The sequence below is a fragment of the Saccoglossus kowalevskii genome, chromosome 16, assembly GCF_978046115.1.
Source record: "Saccoglossus kowalevskii chromosome 16, keSacKowa6.1, whole genome shotgun sequence".
Classification (NCBI taxonomy): domain Eukaryota; kingdom Metazoa; phylum Hemichordata; class Enteropneusta; family Harrimaniidae; genus Saccoglossus; species Saccoglossus kowalevskii.
The window spans coordinates 9,328,073-9,344,671 of record NC_140656.1 but is presented as its reverse complement, the minus strand read 5'-3'; the positions used below and the strand labels follow the sequence as shown (position 1 = coordinate 9,344,671).

Sequence of the window (16,599 nt, the reverse complement as noted above, 5' to 3'; positions counted from 1 at the left end):
ATTTCACAATTAACAGTACAGAGAAAAGTTAGTGTGATTAATATATTTACATGAATACAAAATAATTGTGAACAAGGAATACTGTAGAATACTTTATTTTCGCTTGGAATTTATTTTCGCTATTTTCGCTGAAGGGATGATTCTGTGAAAATAAAATCCAGTGAATATACTTTTTTTTCTATATTTCACATTAAACTCATTGAAAATCAGTGAAAATAAAAAGCCTTTTCAGCGAAAATTAATTCCAGCGAAAATAAAGTATTCCACAGTACCCCATAAAAGTAAGGTTTCAATGGAGAGTTTAACTATTAAAGATGAATTCTAGTAGAGGCATGTTTGTTTTATGACAACACAACTTGTTTAATTGCAAATTCATTATTTGTACATTGTGGACATTAAGATGGCCTAGTGGGACCATGACATTAACACATCGTGAACTTGAAATTCTCATGTAGTTATATTAACTCGAGAATGCATTTGTGTGGTAAAAACATAGAAATAGAAAATTACATACTGTAAAAGGATTAATTATTCACTGGGTTTTAATTTTGCTTATTTCGCTGACTGGAAAATGCACTAAATTAAAACCCAGTGAATATGTAAAATTTAGCATGGAGAACACATTATCTAAATGATAAAACCGTGAATTTAAAACCCACTGAATAAGCCTGAAATGGTAAATCAGTGACATTTAAACCCACTGAGAATTAGTCATTTCACAGTATATCATTAGTTTTCCAAGGTTTACACATAAATCTAAGTCATCGTCAACAATGATCAATTATTCATGCTTTTTTGCCAAAAAAAACACATAAGAGGTATTATGAGATCTCCTATACCAAATTAGGGCTTTATTTTAATACATCAAACATTGGAGACAATAAATACCATGCAGAGGGTTATTTTAACTTCATGGCAAATATAACAAATGGCAAACAAATACTGTATATAATTATCACTTAAAGAAGCACCACTCTTGACATTTTTCTGGAGGTCAACAATGAGATGTTTGACACTTATATGGAACATGGCATTTAAAGCCTGGCACAACACAGTGTGACAGGTAACTAGATATTTTTTGCAATGTTTATGCTTAAAATTTCCATTCCTCTCAGGTGGAGTCACTGACAAAACCCAATACACTGCATACATGTCTATTGTCAGTATGCTAATATTGTCATACCTGAGCAAGTTTTCACAACTTGACCTTTGTGCAATAAATAGACCTACCAAGGTTAAAATTTGTAACTTGACATTTTATTTTTGTGTGTACAAAAACAGTGATAAACAAATTGAAGTTTAGCATTGACTGTGAGAGTTGAATAGATGATTACATGCTATAAACTCAGTTGATATACAGGTAACCAGGGGACAGTTGTGTGTGTCTGTGGTATGGACAGTAGATGCTAATAATGGCAATTGTCACAGTAGTAATATGATTAACACATAGCATGGATGCATAAGCAAGTCTGATCTTGTTTTACACTGTCTATATTAAAGATTATGTATTCACTGTTGATTGCCTTAGTATCCATGTTTTAGGCCATGAATGGAACACTGACAAGAGGAGGCGATAACAGCTTCTTTATTACTCTGCTACTACAATGCAATGGGCAATTGAGCTACTTAACTGTTGAAAAAACCACAGTAGTAAATTCTTCCCATGGTTAAGGAGAGCTGCTAAGACCATAAAGGTGTGCCACCACATTTAGAGATTTTAAAATGTTGGCATGAAACACGCCCATCCTTTTCGACTCAAGGTCCATAAATGTTGGCAAAGTACCAAAACTGAACAATAGGTATCAATGTAAAGCTATGATTCTACTAAATGCTATAAATAATTAATCTTTGCTTACACTGAGCAATGATTCTACTGGGTGAATGGATCTGGGTGTGATGAAATTCTAAATGATATGCCATGGTGACACACAAGGCTCAAAATACAGGTACGAGATAACACCCCCCCCCCTCCACTTACAATTTCAGCCCAAGGCAATTTTATAAGTTCAAGCCATGGTTACAGCATGTAGGTAGATTAGCAACAGCTAATATGCGCTACTTACATTCTCACACTATCAAACATTGTAAACAGCTTTTCAAAATTGACTTCTGGGTGGGGCTACTAAAATGGTGATATCAACTCAAACCACCTGTTGGCAGGTATTGCTTTCATAACCAGTAACGGCCAGTTATGGCTGGGGAAAAAAAAATTGCGTAGTATTGAATAGGTGGTGTTGAGCCACTGATCAAAAAGGGCATTAGAAAATACTAGCTAAACATTTATGGATAAAACTAAGCAACAAGACAAACACCATTTAGTTCAATATAATTAGCACTTTTATTTTGTGTCTGTCATATCTTGCTACAATGTTACAAGCATTTCACAGCTTTCATCAAGATTCCTTGTTTGAGGTAAGTACATATATACATCACTTCTAGTCAGAGACGTGAAAATAACCATACATATTTTGATGGCTACTTTAGTCATCAGTTTTGAAAAAAAAGCTTAATATTTATACATAAAATATATAAAAATCTGTTAACAGTCTTTTTTTGTAGTTTTTCCTTGCTTAACAAAATTTGGCTAAGGTAGTGTCTTGTTTATCCGGATTTGAAGAGAAGGATTGCAACTTGGCCAAGGTAGAAATAGATGAAATGCTTCGTCTCGTGTGTCACGTAGCTGCCAAAGTTGCGTCCGACGATGCAATGCCAGGTTGGGTTGTACTTTTTGTCGAATTCCTTCTTAATAAATGCAGCAATGTCTTTCTCAATGTTGAATTTTTCAAGAGCTTGAGTTGCACAGTCAACTGCATCCTGCTGCATTTCCTCGGACATGTCCGCATTCTTGATCACAGCTTTTCTGTCAGACATGATGTTATCTGGAAAATAGAGACAGAGACAATATCAGTACGGTAAAATGCACAGAATCTCTTCGTATTTAATCTATTTAGTTGTTTATTAGCATGTACAAAACTGTTTATACCAAAACCAGTCTGCGTATGGCCCGTTGCTATGGAAACCAATACATTCGCTCACACAAGTCACGTCCTGTTTTTTTTTAACCTTTGACTGCAGCCTAGAAATGTGGCATTACAATGTTTATACCAACTAAGAAAACTAAATTAGCAGCGGTATTAACTTTCAGGATTCTCAGCAAGAATCCTCAACTGGACAGGTTGTTGTGAAAAAATAAATCTTACTAAATAGGCGTGTGCATTTGTGGATGCATGCCATGAGCAGCGAGAGTAAATTGAAGATGGGTATTACGAGCATCAATGCGTGTTTAAATATCAGTATAGTGGGAAGACAAATTGTATAAAATAAATTTACCTGATCCGGTTGGTCGTCAACAACAGAATATCAAATATGAGAAGTTGTTCCTTCAAACAGCTTGAATGTCTAACTATCAACAACCAAGTGAACGAAGTTGACTTAGCGTACGTCGTCTATGTACTGTTTCAATCTTCCAAACTCTTAGTTGATTGGTCAATTTGATCTTTACTTTGTTGTGATTGGCTTAAATGTGGTTGATATCTTCGGTAACCCGTATCAACCCACAATTCCTTGCGCTACAACTTATTGCTTTGCTTTTTTATCAAAAAATATAAAATAAATAGTTTCCTATTATTAATAATTAGTTTGATAATCAGATTAACAACCACCCGTCACATATATGTTTAAAAGAAAACAAGCTACCCTAAGCATATGTAGGGTAAAATAGATGATGGGTGGGACGGCCACTCAGTCTTCGGTAACGTTCGGCGTTGTTCGTGAAAGTACGCGTGGCCTTATTTAGTAGTTTCGAAGGCTGTTCTTGACTGTAAACGATTTGTACGTTTTCGAGCATTTCGCCAACTCGGTAATTTCAAGAAGAGTGTCCAAGAAGTCAAGGCATACCTGTGTTGTCTGTATTTCAAATTCATTTGCGTTTTTTTGTTTAAACTTGACGAAACATGTCCAGTGTCGTGCGTGGCCCAGCGGGAAACAACGAGTGCAGGATATACGTAGGTAATTTGCCGCCAGATATTCGGGTCAAAGATATCGAGGATATATTCTACAAATATGGCAACATTCTGGATATTGACTTGAAAAACAGAAGAGGACCACCATTTTCATTTGTAGAATTCGAAGATAAAAGGTAAATAACGATGCACGTTTTAATACAATGTCACCGACAGTTTTTTGTGTGTGTGTGTATGCATGCATGTGTAAGGGGGGGGGGTGCATTTGGATATCTGTATTTTCTTTGTGGTAGCATTCATTCGGGGTGGCTATGTGAACATGAAATAAAAACTAAGAACTTTAAGCGTAACATGAATGCCTCATCGATTCAAAGTGATGCACAGCATTATTTTCAATGTCACAATGTTCAGTATAGTAGATAATGTTGAATATTACTTTAGTGACAAAAGTAGATTGTATAATTTTGAATGTTTGTACACACACTGCTGTATTTGAAAGGTGACGGTCGTCGCGTTGGCTTTGCGTGTGTTCGATATGTGACGCATAGCAATGTATACAACACGTATAAAATGCATTGGTTGCATGAAATCCGCGCTATGACCATCTCCATTTATGGTCTATTGTAAATGTCACTGTAGGTGGGATCTAAAAACCATGTTTGTATGTTCATGTGAAACCATGGTGACCCCCTTTTGACCATTCAATATCTCAAATCTATTAACTGAAAAAAAAGTTTGCTAGGCTGCCAGTTTTACGAGCTGGTAGTCACATAGTACTATGTATCATCACATGCAAATGTGCACATCTCCGCAATGTGACATAAAATAGGATAGATAACAAAATGCATATTGCATAGTTTGATGTCACATACTGCAAAACTTTTTTTGATTGCACATGCTGCATGAAGGTTGGTTTATAATACCGTACGCAAACTAATGATCATGGTAAAAATAGTTCATTTTGGCAAACTCGTATGTGCGTTTTCAGAATTATTACTTGTTCCTTGCCAAAAAATTGATTTAAATTTTAAAAAATTTAGCGAATTTGAGCATATGTGTACGAGTAAAGGTGTTCAAATAAAATGGAACAACAAAATTAGGCCCACTTTACATTATGCTTTTTGCGACAGCGGTGAAATTTTCCACTGTCTGGACGTCTTCAGACCACGTACAGCATCCATCACCTTCTTTCTTCTCATCATGTTTTTTGTCTCGCCTTATACGTTAAATGTTGCTCGCTTTATGCTAATCACCTAAACCCTGACCTCCCACTGTCGAGCGCCAGACACGTTCTCTTTATACGTACAAAGCAAAGCTGTCGGGCGACCAGAGTTTCAGGAGGAATTTTAAAGACAGCGGGAATTCTCTTTACACGGCACTCATGCTGTCACGAAAAGTGTAATGTAAAGTGGGCCTTGATGTCAACCTATTGTGGGATTATATAAAAGTACATAAGGTTTCATAGGTACTTGCAGCCTTAAAGAAAGTGTCAATGGAATAAATGTTATTTTTGTGTTAGACAGCCATTATTCATGGTTTGCGCTAGTGTCTCGGCAAGACGACTTCCACTTACAAAATTTTAAGAAATTGAAATTTGGTTCCGGATAACTTTATTAGAAATAGTAGCCCCAGGACAGGATTTGGTAATCTGCGTCTTAATTTCGAGCCCCGTCATCAGATTTGTAATATCGGTTGAGTTGTCGAATGTTATTGTATAATCAGTATTATTAAAAGATATAAATTTGGATTTGTAGGGATGCAGAGGATGCAGTTCGAGGAAGAGATGGTTATGATTATGATGGTTATAGATTACGTGTTGAATTCCCACGTGGGGGAAGAGCCGGTGGTGGACCTCCCAGGGGAATTGGAGGTGGTGGTGGCGGCGGTGGGGGTGGTGGTGGAGGGCTTGGTGGTGGTCCGGGGCGAGGACGTGGTGGACCTCCAGCAAGAAGATCAGAATATAGATGCCTGGTGTCAGGTAAGTACAATCAAGTTTGCTTTATGTATGTGTTCTTTCGCATATTGCATACTAAAGTGGCTTGTTTTGGTTAATTCATAAAAATGAACATTTATGTACACTTTCAATTGACTAAAATCATTAAAACAGTGAATCCAGTGTATGTGTATTATACAGAAATGTTGCGCACTAAAAAAGAGACTCAACTGAAATGATCTATTTAATATATTTTAAATCGTGTACTCGCAGGTTTGCCTCCAACAGGAAGTTGGCAGGATTTGAAAGACCACATGCGAGAGGCTGGAGACGTTTGTTTTGCTGATGTCTACAGAGATGGTACTGGAGTTGTGGAATTTCTACGCTACGAGGACATGAAATATGCGGCAAAACATCTTGATGACACAAAATTCAGGTCACATGAAGTGAGTATTTGCTAAATTGTTCAGAGGACGCTAGTCACATTTTAATGGCATTTGTTGGATACAAGGTAAATGTTAAGCTCGTAAATTCAAAATTAGTTTGTTGTGACATGCATCTTCATTTGGCATATCTTTATGGGGCAGAGGCAGGTGAAATTGTTGGTTATATATTAAAACACAGCATTAAATTACATTTCTGTTCCCTAGTTTCTAAATTCGGTCACCGACTTGGTTGGTTGGTTGGTTGGGGGGGGCCTCTTTGACATGAGAATTTTCATGTTTTCCTGCTAGAAATCTTAAGTGAGCTTGTACAGTTATATTTGTACCTAGCTTCTAATAATCTAACCAGTCAACACTGACAAATTCTTATCAAATTATCTTCTAATATTTGTCCATTGTGTTGTATAGTTGTACTTAAAATATGATTATGATTAATCTTGCTGTTCACTCAATTACATAGTTGTAGATCACCAAATGGTGGGTCTTTTATTGCTATCTGTCACTTGCTAATGATTTTATCTGTCCATCTTCAGGGAGAAACATCATACATACGAGTAAAAGAAGATTATCCTTACAGTCCAAAGTCTCGTAGTCGTAGCAGATCCCGCAGTCATTCTCCTCCAATGAGGAGGCGATCATCACCAAGATATTCTCCAAGGCGTTCAAGGTCCAGATCTCGGTCCTAAATGTGGACAATCTAATGATGCTGTTGACCTATTTGAATATTATTGTGACAGTACGATTGTTTTATGAACTTGACTCTTATTCACAGATAAGGATTATGGATATATCTATCTTTTTATACAAGTTGATTCTCATCGTACTTATCATGTTGGGCATATCCTTGAAATTTTCATTTTAATACTGGGCCATTGTTTGTCTTTTTATACAAAAAATTTTCCAGCTAGTTGTGTATTTTCTGAATCCAAAATTTTGTGGACTGTTTGAACCTGCCTCTATTCAATTGGCAGTATAGTAAGCAAATATTTACTTTCAGCTTTACCTTACAGCATTTTGACAAGTTTTCATATAATAGTAAAGGAAATATTTATCAAACAGACAAAGAATTAAAATTGTGCATGTTTATGAGTAGTTAGGTTTTAATTTCAGTATACTGTATTATGCAGGTTTGTCCCAGTTATTTTAGTACTATCAACCAACATACTAGTTTGGGGATTCTGGGAAAATATTTCCAAGTTTAATGTCACCCTTTACTATGGGCTTAAAGTAGTGTGATAGTGTTCTTCTATTAAATGTTTTTACGTGTATGTATTCTTATAGATTTGGCTTCTGTGGAGCTACACATAGCAAGGCAATCACAGGCACAGGAGTAGGAAAACTAGGAACTGTGTCAGCGAATTAAAAGAATGTTCGCCGGGGGAAAAAGCCTGGGATGTGAGATGGTTTCATAAGGAGCATGTTTGGATTCAGTTTGTATTGATGGTACGCTGAAAATTCCATGGTGCAGTTTAACATTAAAACTTGTAATCTAGACACTTAGTATCCCAGGATGCATTGTACCATCCTATAAATGTAGCAGCTGAAGTATGTGATCAGTGTGAGCTTATAGTATTTAAATTGTATTTTTAATTGCACTAATATTCATTTTCACTGTTCCTTCCCTTTGTGCATGTTTTGTTACTGTTAGTGAGGTAAGCCTGATATTGTTTTGAGTTGGCCTGTATTTTTGTGACAGCTACTCACCACTGTTCATTTCCAGCTATATTAATCTGTTTTGGGTCTACAAGATTATTTTACTAAATCACTAAAAAAGTTTATATACAAGTACATCAGAAATGTGGAGCATGCTGCGAAAGTAAACTTTGCATTCCTACCTTCCAGTATAATTTCTAACATGATTCCTTGTTTGAATTTAAGGTTGGAACCGTTAGGACATCATCCCCAATAACAGGAGAGGATGTCACAGATGTTGGGACACTTTGTAGGATCAATCATGGCCGGAGACAGGAACAGGATCAGGATATCCCTTAGTAATTTGGTAAAACGGTAAAAGACACACCGAAAAACAAAAATTAAGCAGTTTCGCAGGATTTCGGAAAGCAGCACAAATTTATGGCCCACATGGCCAGGAAAATAGGAGGGAATTCGCTATGGATCAGGAGCGCCCTTGGATCAGGATTTCAGGATGCATCTCAGGGTAAAATATTAATGTCGGCAAGTTGTTTTAAGCTAAAAAAAAAGCTTTACTCGACCAGCAGCAATTGCAGTGTTCCAATATATATTGTTTTGGCTAAATTCCTAAATTTCCTTGTTATAATCCCAGATTTGGATTCATTTCATACAAGACAGTGAGTGCAATCATGTATACTGTTGATGTTGTGCTTCTAACCCATTCAGCTTACAGGTAGTTGCAGTACAGAAGCCATGAAAGGAGCAATCTGATTAAGATCTTGTGTAGGTACAGGCCCATGTCCACCATCTGACATTGCACATTACCCAGTTCCTGCAATTTACTAAGCTTGATCACAATATTCAACTTACTTGAGACAGGTGCCAACAATTAGTTGGGGAGGGGGGTGAACTGTTAAAGGACCTTCCAGCATAGATCCCTAGAATTTGGTAGTGTTGGTCTACAATTAGAAGCTGTACAAGACTGCAGCATTCAGACCATTCCCTGCCTGGAATTTTAGGTTATGATCACTAGTTTCCATTTCTTGTATTGGACCTCTGTTCAGTTTTTTGCTGAACAATAGTACTTACACAAGATTTTAATCCAGTTGTGGAAGGAGGCAGAATTAAATGTGAAGTTCTTCAAGGTTAATAAAAATTGTAGTTTGTATACATCTGTCTATTGTCTGTTTTTTTTAGCTCCGCTGTCATCAAAGATGACCAAGCGGAGCTCATGAGTTGACACTCGTCCATATGTTGTCGGTCTACCAAGTGTCTATTTTAGTGCAATTTGAGCTCATTTTGGCGCCTTGCTTTAAAATTCATAATGTAGACTGGTCCTCAAGTTTATTTGGCGATATGGTTTTATTTTTTTCACTTTACCATACAAAGCATTTGCTATGTATAGTGCATGGGCTCCAGTAGACTATCACTTGGAAGCTAGGCTTACTCTGTACACATCCTCTTGGCAAAATGAACTGGATGGGCCAATGTTTTCCAGAAATGTTCAGGTCAAGGTTTATACGCTTTTATGTGGGAGATACTGAACAGTGTGGGACTAAAACGCCTCTCAAAATCTACGAGGCAGGCATCTCAAGGTTGTATGTTTAACTTTGTAATCAAAAACATACTGGTAGTGGTGACACCTTCATGTTTCCTCTACATCAATTACTGTAAAATATTTTAGCTGTAATTAATTTTCCCTGAAAAGACCTAGGTGTTTTGTGTGGAATTTATTTTCACTGATTTTTGACAAGTTTAATGTAAAGTATAGGAAAAAATGTATATTCGCTGGATTTTATTTTCACTGAATCATTCCTTCAGAGAAAATAAATTCCAAGCGAAAATAAAGTATTCTACAGTATACATCCATCCATGCATTACATAAACAAATACGTTTGAACTTGCGGGATGTGCCCTTCTAAGTGATCATTACCACAATTACTAAACTGTCGGATTCCACTTCTCCTATCCACCTCGTAGCTGCCTCTGCACTTGTCAATAACAGCAGAGCTCTATCGACCGCAAGTTCACTTGTTTATTTCACACCCCAGTTAAAAGTATGGAGTAAAACGAGGACTTGTTTGAATAGTCACCGAAGATAAATCTTGAGGCAGTGAGCTGAAACGTTTGTTGTAGGACTTTGTTTCTGTGTACAAGGGCTTCAAAATGTCTTCTAAATCTGGTTTAAAATTGGCCAAAATTTTTTAGTAAAATGAAACAAATGCTGTAGAATACTTTATTTTAGTTGGAATTAATTTTTGCTGAAAGGACTTTTTGGTTTTGTATGGAATTTATTTTCACTGTTTTTTGGCAAGTTGAATGTAAACTAGAAAAAAATGTACATTTCCTGGATTTTATTTTCACTGAATCGTTCCTTCAGCAAAAATAAAGTATTTTGAAGTATGAATGAGTAGAAATTGAATACACTTGCCCATCTCTGGTTTCTACATTAAGACAACTTGCAGTCAAAAACAGTAAATCTTTCCAGTAAAATTAATGTTCAGTCCAACAATATGACTTTAAAAAAGAAACTAAAGTATTGCTTGAAAGTAAGAGGTAAAAAAAAGCTGATTTTAACATGGGATTCTATAGAAAACACTACTATCCCACAATCCTTTGCAAAATCCAATTTGGAGTTAACTGTAAGCAAAATGTGATTTTACCTTGGCATGGGTTTACTATAAATGAAAACTGACAATGTGGAGTACATACCTAGATAAAAATGGTCTAAAATCAAGTTGCGCCAGGGTAAGCAAGATTGTTTGAAAATGCAGCAAATTGTTTTCACAACTGATCATTAAATAGCGATACTAGAAAAGTCCCTTGCTGTATTGCAATCTCCCTGTACGAATCTAGTTTGTGTCTGCTGTAAAAGGCAATGATGTTGTGGTTCACACTACAAAGGATGTTTACTTGACACTGAGATGCACCAGCAGGACTTCGTCAAAGAAAACCTCCAAGGGACGTATGAAATATCTAGCTTTATTTCATCTATTTGTACAAATTATGTCAAATGTGTATAGACATGCGAAGTCACTGATCAGGTTTAAAGTTGATTATAAATATTACTGAGAAACGTGCACTTTGGGGATTTCAATTGATTACATGTATGTTGAATAGTATAACCAAAGCTCAAAAAGTGTTCACATGCACGTAGGGATACTATAACAAAGTTACCCCGGTATACAGCAAATTTGACAAGTGTTTTTTTTTGCATATTGTGCAGCAAGATATAGAAGGTTAATGACCTGGCGTATGTTGTGTTTCATCATAAATCACCTGGTTCACTCATTCAATAGAGTGGTCATGCCTTCACATAGTTTATTGATCTGTCATTGGTTCATCCATGGTGTTACTTATTTAAATAGTAGAGGGGAAAATTGTACTCTACGCATAGTGTGATAGCAGTCTCGTTCAGTGTACTAGTAAATACAGAAAGTTTTCAACAACGAAACTCCTTTTTTAGTAAACGGACATTGTTCAGAACATAGAAACTAGCACACACTGAATGTTTAGAAAAATAAATGAGTACTTTCCTAGTAAATGCTGACAAACAATTGAATGATTGAAAACTGTTTGCTATAAAAACTAAGCATATTTGAGACAAGGTACAGTATAATTATATATGGTGCTAATGCTGTATCTCTATCAATTTCTTGTGAATCATTTTTCTCATTGAATACAATTTAATCTGGGCATTTAACAAATGTCCTTGAAGTCTAAGTTTTAAAAGGGAAACTTGATTTATAAACACGAGTCTAATGCAATCACAGGGCTCTTTACGCTAGACGTTATGGTGACAAGTTGCATACTACAGCCCAGACTTGACTTTAACTTGGATGGTGTGGTACAATGTTGACTCGTCACAAGTCCACTTCACTTGAATCCTTTATCCTTTACAGAAGAAAGTGGAATGTTACCTGTAGACAAAATCATTTAGAATGTCAACAAAAACCTTTCTCTTGCATTTTCTTGTTTGACAGAAACAAAAATTGTGGAGTGTATAACATAAGCTGACTTTGTTGAAAGTTGAAGATTTGTACCAGTATATAGTGGAAATTAGTGTAGCTCGCCAAAGTAGTTATGAGGATTAATCCCATTTCAATGACACTGCCCGATAAAGCAGTGAGTACATATCGGATTGACAACATCACAGCATGCATTGTCGTCTATGCCTAATAATTTTGGGAACAACTATCTTTTTTATGCTTGGTGAAAACATTCTCATCGAAGAGTAGTAAGTAGTAGTAACTAATAAGGTGCCATGTTGTTTGCGATAGATTAATTTTGAGTTCACAGTCGCCCCAACTTTCATATTTACACAGTTTTCACATGAAAAAAAGACAGCTCGTCAATGACAAGAACCTGTCTATTTTTTAGTGACTGTCAACATTAGTGCCAAATAATGCTTTACGCTCATGTGACAGACATTATACAAAGTGGAGCCAGTTTATTTGTGCAATTCCTTCCTTTATTCTGCACAAGACATTCATAATGCATTTTTATCAGGAAAATGATGATCAGCCATTCTGAAGCAGATGCACGTTGTGGAGACGAACACCTTCCTTGGCCAACATTTTCAATAGTTGTAGAACTCTGTGACCTGCACAGGTTTAGCTAAGGTGCAAGATATGGTATTGGTTTACAAAATACACCACAGTTATGTAGCTGAGACAATGCCGGTTATCTGAAGAAATTTCACTCCACATATGAATACAATTGTGACAAGTTTAACATCTGCATAAGACAAAGGTTTTACAGAAATGAATCAACGCCAGTCACATGACCATGAGTAATATAATTTACATAAACATGTGCCACTATTATAAATAGATTGAATATTTAAAGCACCACACAATTTATTCTAAGATAGTTTTCAGTTGGCAGACACAGCTGGTGTGTATTGCGGCCTCCTCACTTTGGGGAATTTAAGTTGGCGTAGGCCGTCGGTAAGAGCAAGGAGTTTTATTTACCTGGAGGAGCCACAAAATATTCTTCAAAGGTTTTTTCAGCATTTTTCATAACTTCTTCCATACAGAAACCTTCATTGGCTATGTCTTCACGTAGATACAAAGCTCTAAAAAAATAACAGTTGATATGTGCATAAACCAATTTGGAGGTTGTCAAATTTCCATACACTTTAGAGAAGGAATGGTGACAAAAGGGTGACATATCACTGCAACAATTTGTCACTAGAGGGCGACATATCACTGCAACAATTTGTCACTAGAGGGCGACAGATCACTGCAACAATTTGATACCAGAGGGTGACAGATCACTGCAACAATTTGTCACTAGAGGGTGACAGATCACTGCAACAATTTGTCACTAGAGGGTGACAGATCACTGCAACAATTTGTCACTAGAGGGCGACAGATCACTGCAACAATTTGTCACTAGAGGGCGACAGATCACTGCAACAATTTGTCACTAGAGGGTGACAGATCACTGCAACAATTTGTCACTAGAGGGCAACAGATCACTGCAACAATTTGTCACTAGAGGGTGACAGATTACTGCAACAATTTATCACTAGAGGGTGACAGATCACTGCAACAATTTGCCACTAGAGGGCGACAGATCACTGCAACAATTTGTCACTAGAGGGTAATTGGCTGGTTCCCGCCTCGAGTGTCATGGTGTACCAAGCCACAAGAGGCCAGTAACCAGTAACGAATCCGGCATTATGATTGTTCCATCACTTTCTTGTTGCTTGTTCTATTTCCCTTGGTTACCTGACGTAAGCGCTTAAGTTTGTGGCCGTTCAGGAGTTTCCTTTTACTTTCGAAAGTTGGGCGAATAAAAAACTGTTTCTTTTGTTATAAATTTGCACAGAAACAGCGAGGAATGTCAAAAACATCTCAAATATGTAAATCTAAGCAGGCAGTATGTATGTATGAGCATGGATTTATTGTAATATTACAGACAAATTTTCGCAGAACGGAACTTGGAATGTTTTCATATTACGTCACTCAGTGAAAAACCGGCCCAAATAGAACAATATGGCGATTACTAGTTACCTGCGTCCTACTTGCCATTCGCAAAGGACGCCAGGAACCAGCAAAGACAGATCGCTGCAACAATTTGTCACTAGAGGGCGACAGATCACTTCAACAATGAGATCTCATTGAGAGAGAGCAATTCTACTTGATTTTACATTCAAATAGTGTTCCATTATTAAACTGAATACAAGAGAATTAAACAATATTTGGGTTGTAAAAAGTCTTGCGACTGAGACTCAAGATGCTTTTTTTTTTATTTTCAAGATTATACAAAATAATTTTGTGTAAAGAGTCACAATTTACTAGTCTGTGCCACACAGAGACAAATTGGATACTGCACACACAAAGACTCAACTTTCATTTTGAATAATATCATAAATATTTATGATTTATAATATCACAGATATGAGCGATCGTAAAAAGATCTTGAAGTAACAGCAAAACATCAGAGGATTCATAAAAATGTAATGGTTACCTGTCTTCTAGAACTGTGTCCATTGGCTCCACGCCTTCTGTGTCTACTAGTAATAACTGATCAGCAAATCTTACCGCTCGTGATAACCTTTCTATACCAGCTTCATCACTAAACTTGACTAGTGCTAATCTCTCCAATTTACGCACTGTTTCAGAATCTATCTTTCGTTCATCTGGTAACTTGTCTGGATCAATCTCATCCCATGTGGGTTCTTTGGGAATCTGAAATATACAAGTACCATATTTTTCGAAACGGGATTCTCCAAGTCAGACCTGGTACACATGCTGAAGTATAGCTTTTCAAAATTTGTAAAATTAAACTCCTATTCAAGTGCAGATATCTTTTTTTTCACATTTTATATGCCTCAACACAGTACACGTCAAATACCTAAATAACACCGTTTTTGCATGTTTTTTTTACTTCAGCTTGCGTACCATATTTTATTCAGAGAACCCCCCCCCCACATATTTTCTCTTTCCTATTTTATTGATGATTCCTTACTTTCTATTGTGAGAAACAAATGAATGTTTCACTCTCAAAGAGCAGGTAAGAATTTCCCAAAAAATGTATTTTATAATGTCACAGAAATGCATATGAAACACTACTCACTGCAATGACTTGTGTCTTTCTAAAGCAGAAAACTAATCCATCTATTGCTCACAACATGTTGAATAGTTCTACATATTTTTTTGTAATGTATTATTCCAAGTTGTGAAATAAATCATAATAATAATAATAAAAGAAAGATATACATTGGAAGTACAACAGTGTACATAGCAATATATCAAACAATGTACTATATATATAGTGACGATGTTGCCGCTACAAGTCATGGCGTTAACTTGGTTTCAACCATTGACCTTATGTTTTGACGAATGGTTTTACCGATATCGATTTTATATATTTGACGCCACCCTGGCAGTAAAAATATGGGTACGGCAATCCACTTTTCTGTGTGTTACTGCCGTGCTAAGGTTCCACACTTACTAGTGTTGATTGCCTCTTACGTCGCCAACTCTTTGAGTTGAGCTTCACGCCTATTGTTTTTTTAATTGGTGACACAACCAAAGCTTTGTTATCCGCTCAAACATTCTTTTGTCTCTCAGAGCGTTTGTTGCGTCCTGTACAAAAACAATAGTGCCGGACGGCAGCCATGTGTGCCGGTCGCTAATTCTGAGTGCCGGACGGCCCCGTCCACCGCCGTCCAGCGTGGGGAGAACCCTGAATATAGTGATACCTTGAGATCAAAATTTCTTCTGACAGGTCAGTGGCATTTTTTCGAGGGGCGACACCCCCCAGAAAAATCAAGCTAAAACCCTTTGTGTCAGCAAAATTTGCCCCTCAAAATGCAAGAAATAGCGTTTCAAAGAGTCCCATCTGATTAAAATCTGATGTAGGTACGAGGCTCTATTTCTTTTTTTTTTATAACCCTTTATACTATATTTATTCGTTACCTGATTAACGGCAAGAAAAACCAAAAAATCAACATATTCAAACTAAAATACAAATAAATATAATATAAAAGGTTATAAAAAAAAAAATAATAATAAAAACCACGGTTTAAATATTTCCACCGAGGCGTAAATTAAAGTGAAATTGTCGGAAATTCTAAATGAAGGCGAAAAATACATGTAAAAATGTGAGAAATTGAAAAAACAGTGAATGGCTCTAACAAGTCACCGTATGGGGGGGGGGGGGGGGCGTTTTCTGATAAATAAGTGTTTGACGACAGAGGGCGCCAATTGCGTTTCAAATTGCTGTAACCAGACAACCGAAATACATGTTTGCACGTAAACACGTTGAGCCCCATTCACCTGTGCATACACATGATGAAACTCTTGCTTACAGTTTCGTCATTTTCTTGTTAGTATAATTGTTGAAAGGTTGATAAACACTATACCTTAGATGACATTCCCCTGACCGCCAACCATGGCAATGACCTGGTTACAAAATATACAACTTTAGTCAGCATATTCATACAAATTAAACGCACGTTTTATTTTGTGAAAGCAGCCATTTTAGCTTTGGGTCTACTCACAAAGTAGTGCCTATATGTATTACTCCGAGCACTTATTATGTTAACTAACATAAAAGAGTTGTTGTTCTACATAACATTAAATTATAACTTGATTTACCGAACTACTGTGCACAA

At 36.6% G+C, this 16,599-nt stretch overlaps 3 protein-coding genes across 4 annotated transcripts; 1 reads left to right on the top strand and 2 right to left on the bottom strand.

The window, feature by feature from the left end:
• Window positions 1–2,314: 2,314 nt before the first annotated feature.
• LOC100377620 (dynein light chain 2, cytoplasmic) lies at window positions 2,315–3,469 on the bottom strand. The gene is made up of 2 exons (XM_078008746.2): window positions 3,331–3,469; window positions 2,315–2,879 (listed from the first exon to the last, which is right to left on the bottom strand). Exon 2 carries the CDS (start codon window positions 2,869–2,871, stop codon window positions 2,602–2,604), a length of 270 nt encoding a protein of 89 aa, XP_077864872.1. The 5' UTR covers window positions 2,872–2,879; window positions 3,331–3,469; the 3' UTR covers window positions 2,315–2,601.
• A 308-nt stretch (window positions 3,470–3,777) lies between these two features.
• LOC100377774 (serine/arginine-rich splicing factor 1-like) lies at window positions 3,778–7,841 on the top strand. 2 transcript variants are annotated; one of them, XM_085491738.1, is made up of 4 exons: window positions 3,778–4,138; window positions 5,717–5,940; window positions 6,169–6,341; window positions 7,620–7,841. In XM_085491738.1, the coding sequence occupies exons 1-4, from the start codon at window positions 3,954–3,956 to the stop codon at window positions 7,644–7,646; spliced, it is 609 nt and encodes a 202-aa protein (XP_085347864.1). In that variant the 5' UTR covers window positions 3,778–3,953; the 3' UTR covers window positions 7,647–7,841. The 2 variants fall into 2 exon arrangements, with proteins under 2 accessions (XP_085347864.1, XP_002734208.2); XM_002734162.4 differs by having other exon boundaries at window positions 6,872–7,841.
• Window positions 7,842–10,932: 3,091 nt separating this feature from the next.
• Window positions 10,933–16,476, bottom strand: LOC100367210 (glutamyl-tRNA(Gln) amidotransferase subunit C, mitochondrial-like). Its single transcript, XM_085491737.1, has 4 exons — window positions 16,348–16,476; window positions 14,448–14,668; window positions 12,944–13,047; window positions 10,933–11,890 (listed from the first exon to the last, which is right to left on the bottom strand). Exons 1-4 carry the CDS (start codon window positions 16,423–16,425, stop codon window positions 11,847–11,849), a joined length of 447 nt encoding a protein of 148 aa, XP_085347863.1. The 5' UTR covers window positions 16,426–16,476; the 3' UTR covers window positions 10,933–11,846.
• Between the last annotated feature and the right edge of the window lie 123 nt (window positions 16,477–16,599).

Coding starts and splice junctions, on each gene's coding strand:
- LOC100367210 (XM_085491737.1), bottom strand. CDS start 16,425: ATGAATATGCTGACTAAAGTTGTATATTTTGTAACCAGGTCATTGCCA. Junction 14,669..16,347: donor TCAGGGGAATGTCATCTAAG/GTATAGTGTTTA, acceptor TGTATATTTCAG/ATTCCCAAAGAACCCACATG. Junction 13,048..14,447: donor GACACAGTTCTAGAAGACAG/GTAACCATTACA, acceptor TTATTTTTTTAG/AGCTTTGTATCTACGTGAAG.
- LOC100377620 (XM_078008746.2), bottom strand. CDS start 2,871: ATGTCTGACAGAAAAGCTGTGATCAAGAATGCGGACATGTCCGAGGAA.
- LOC100377774 (XM_002734162.4), top strand. CDS start 3,954: ATGTCCAGTGTCGTGCGTGGCCCAGCGGGAAACAACGAGTGCAGGATA. Junction 4,139..5,716: donor GTAGAATTCGAAGATAAAAG/GTAAATAACGAT, acceptor TTGGATTTGTAG/GGATGCAGAGGATGCAGTTC. Junction 6,342..6,871: donor CAAAATTCAGGTCACATGAA/GTGAGTATTTGC, acceptor GTCCATCTTCAG/GGAGAAACATCATACATACG.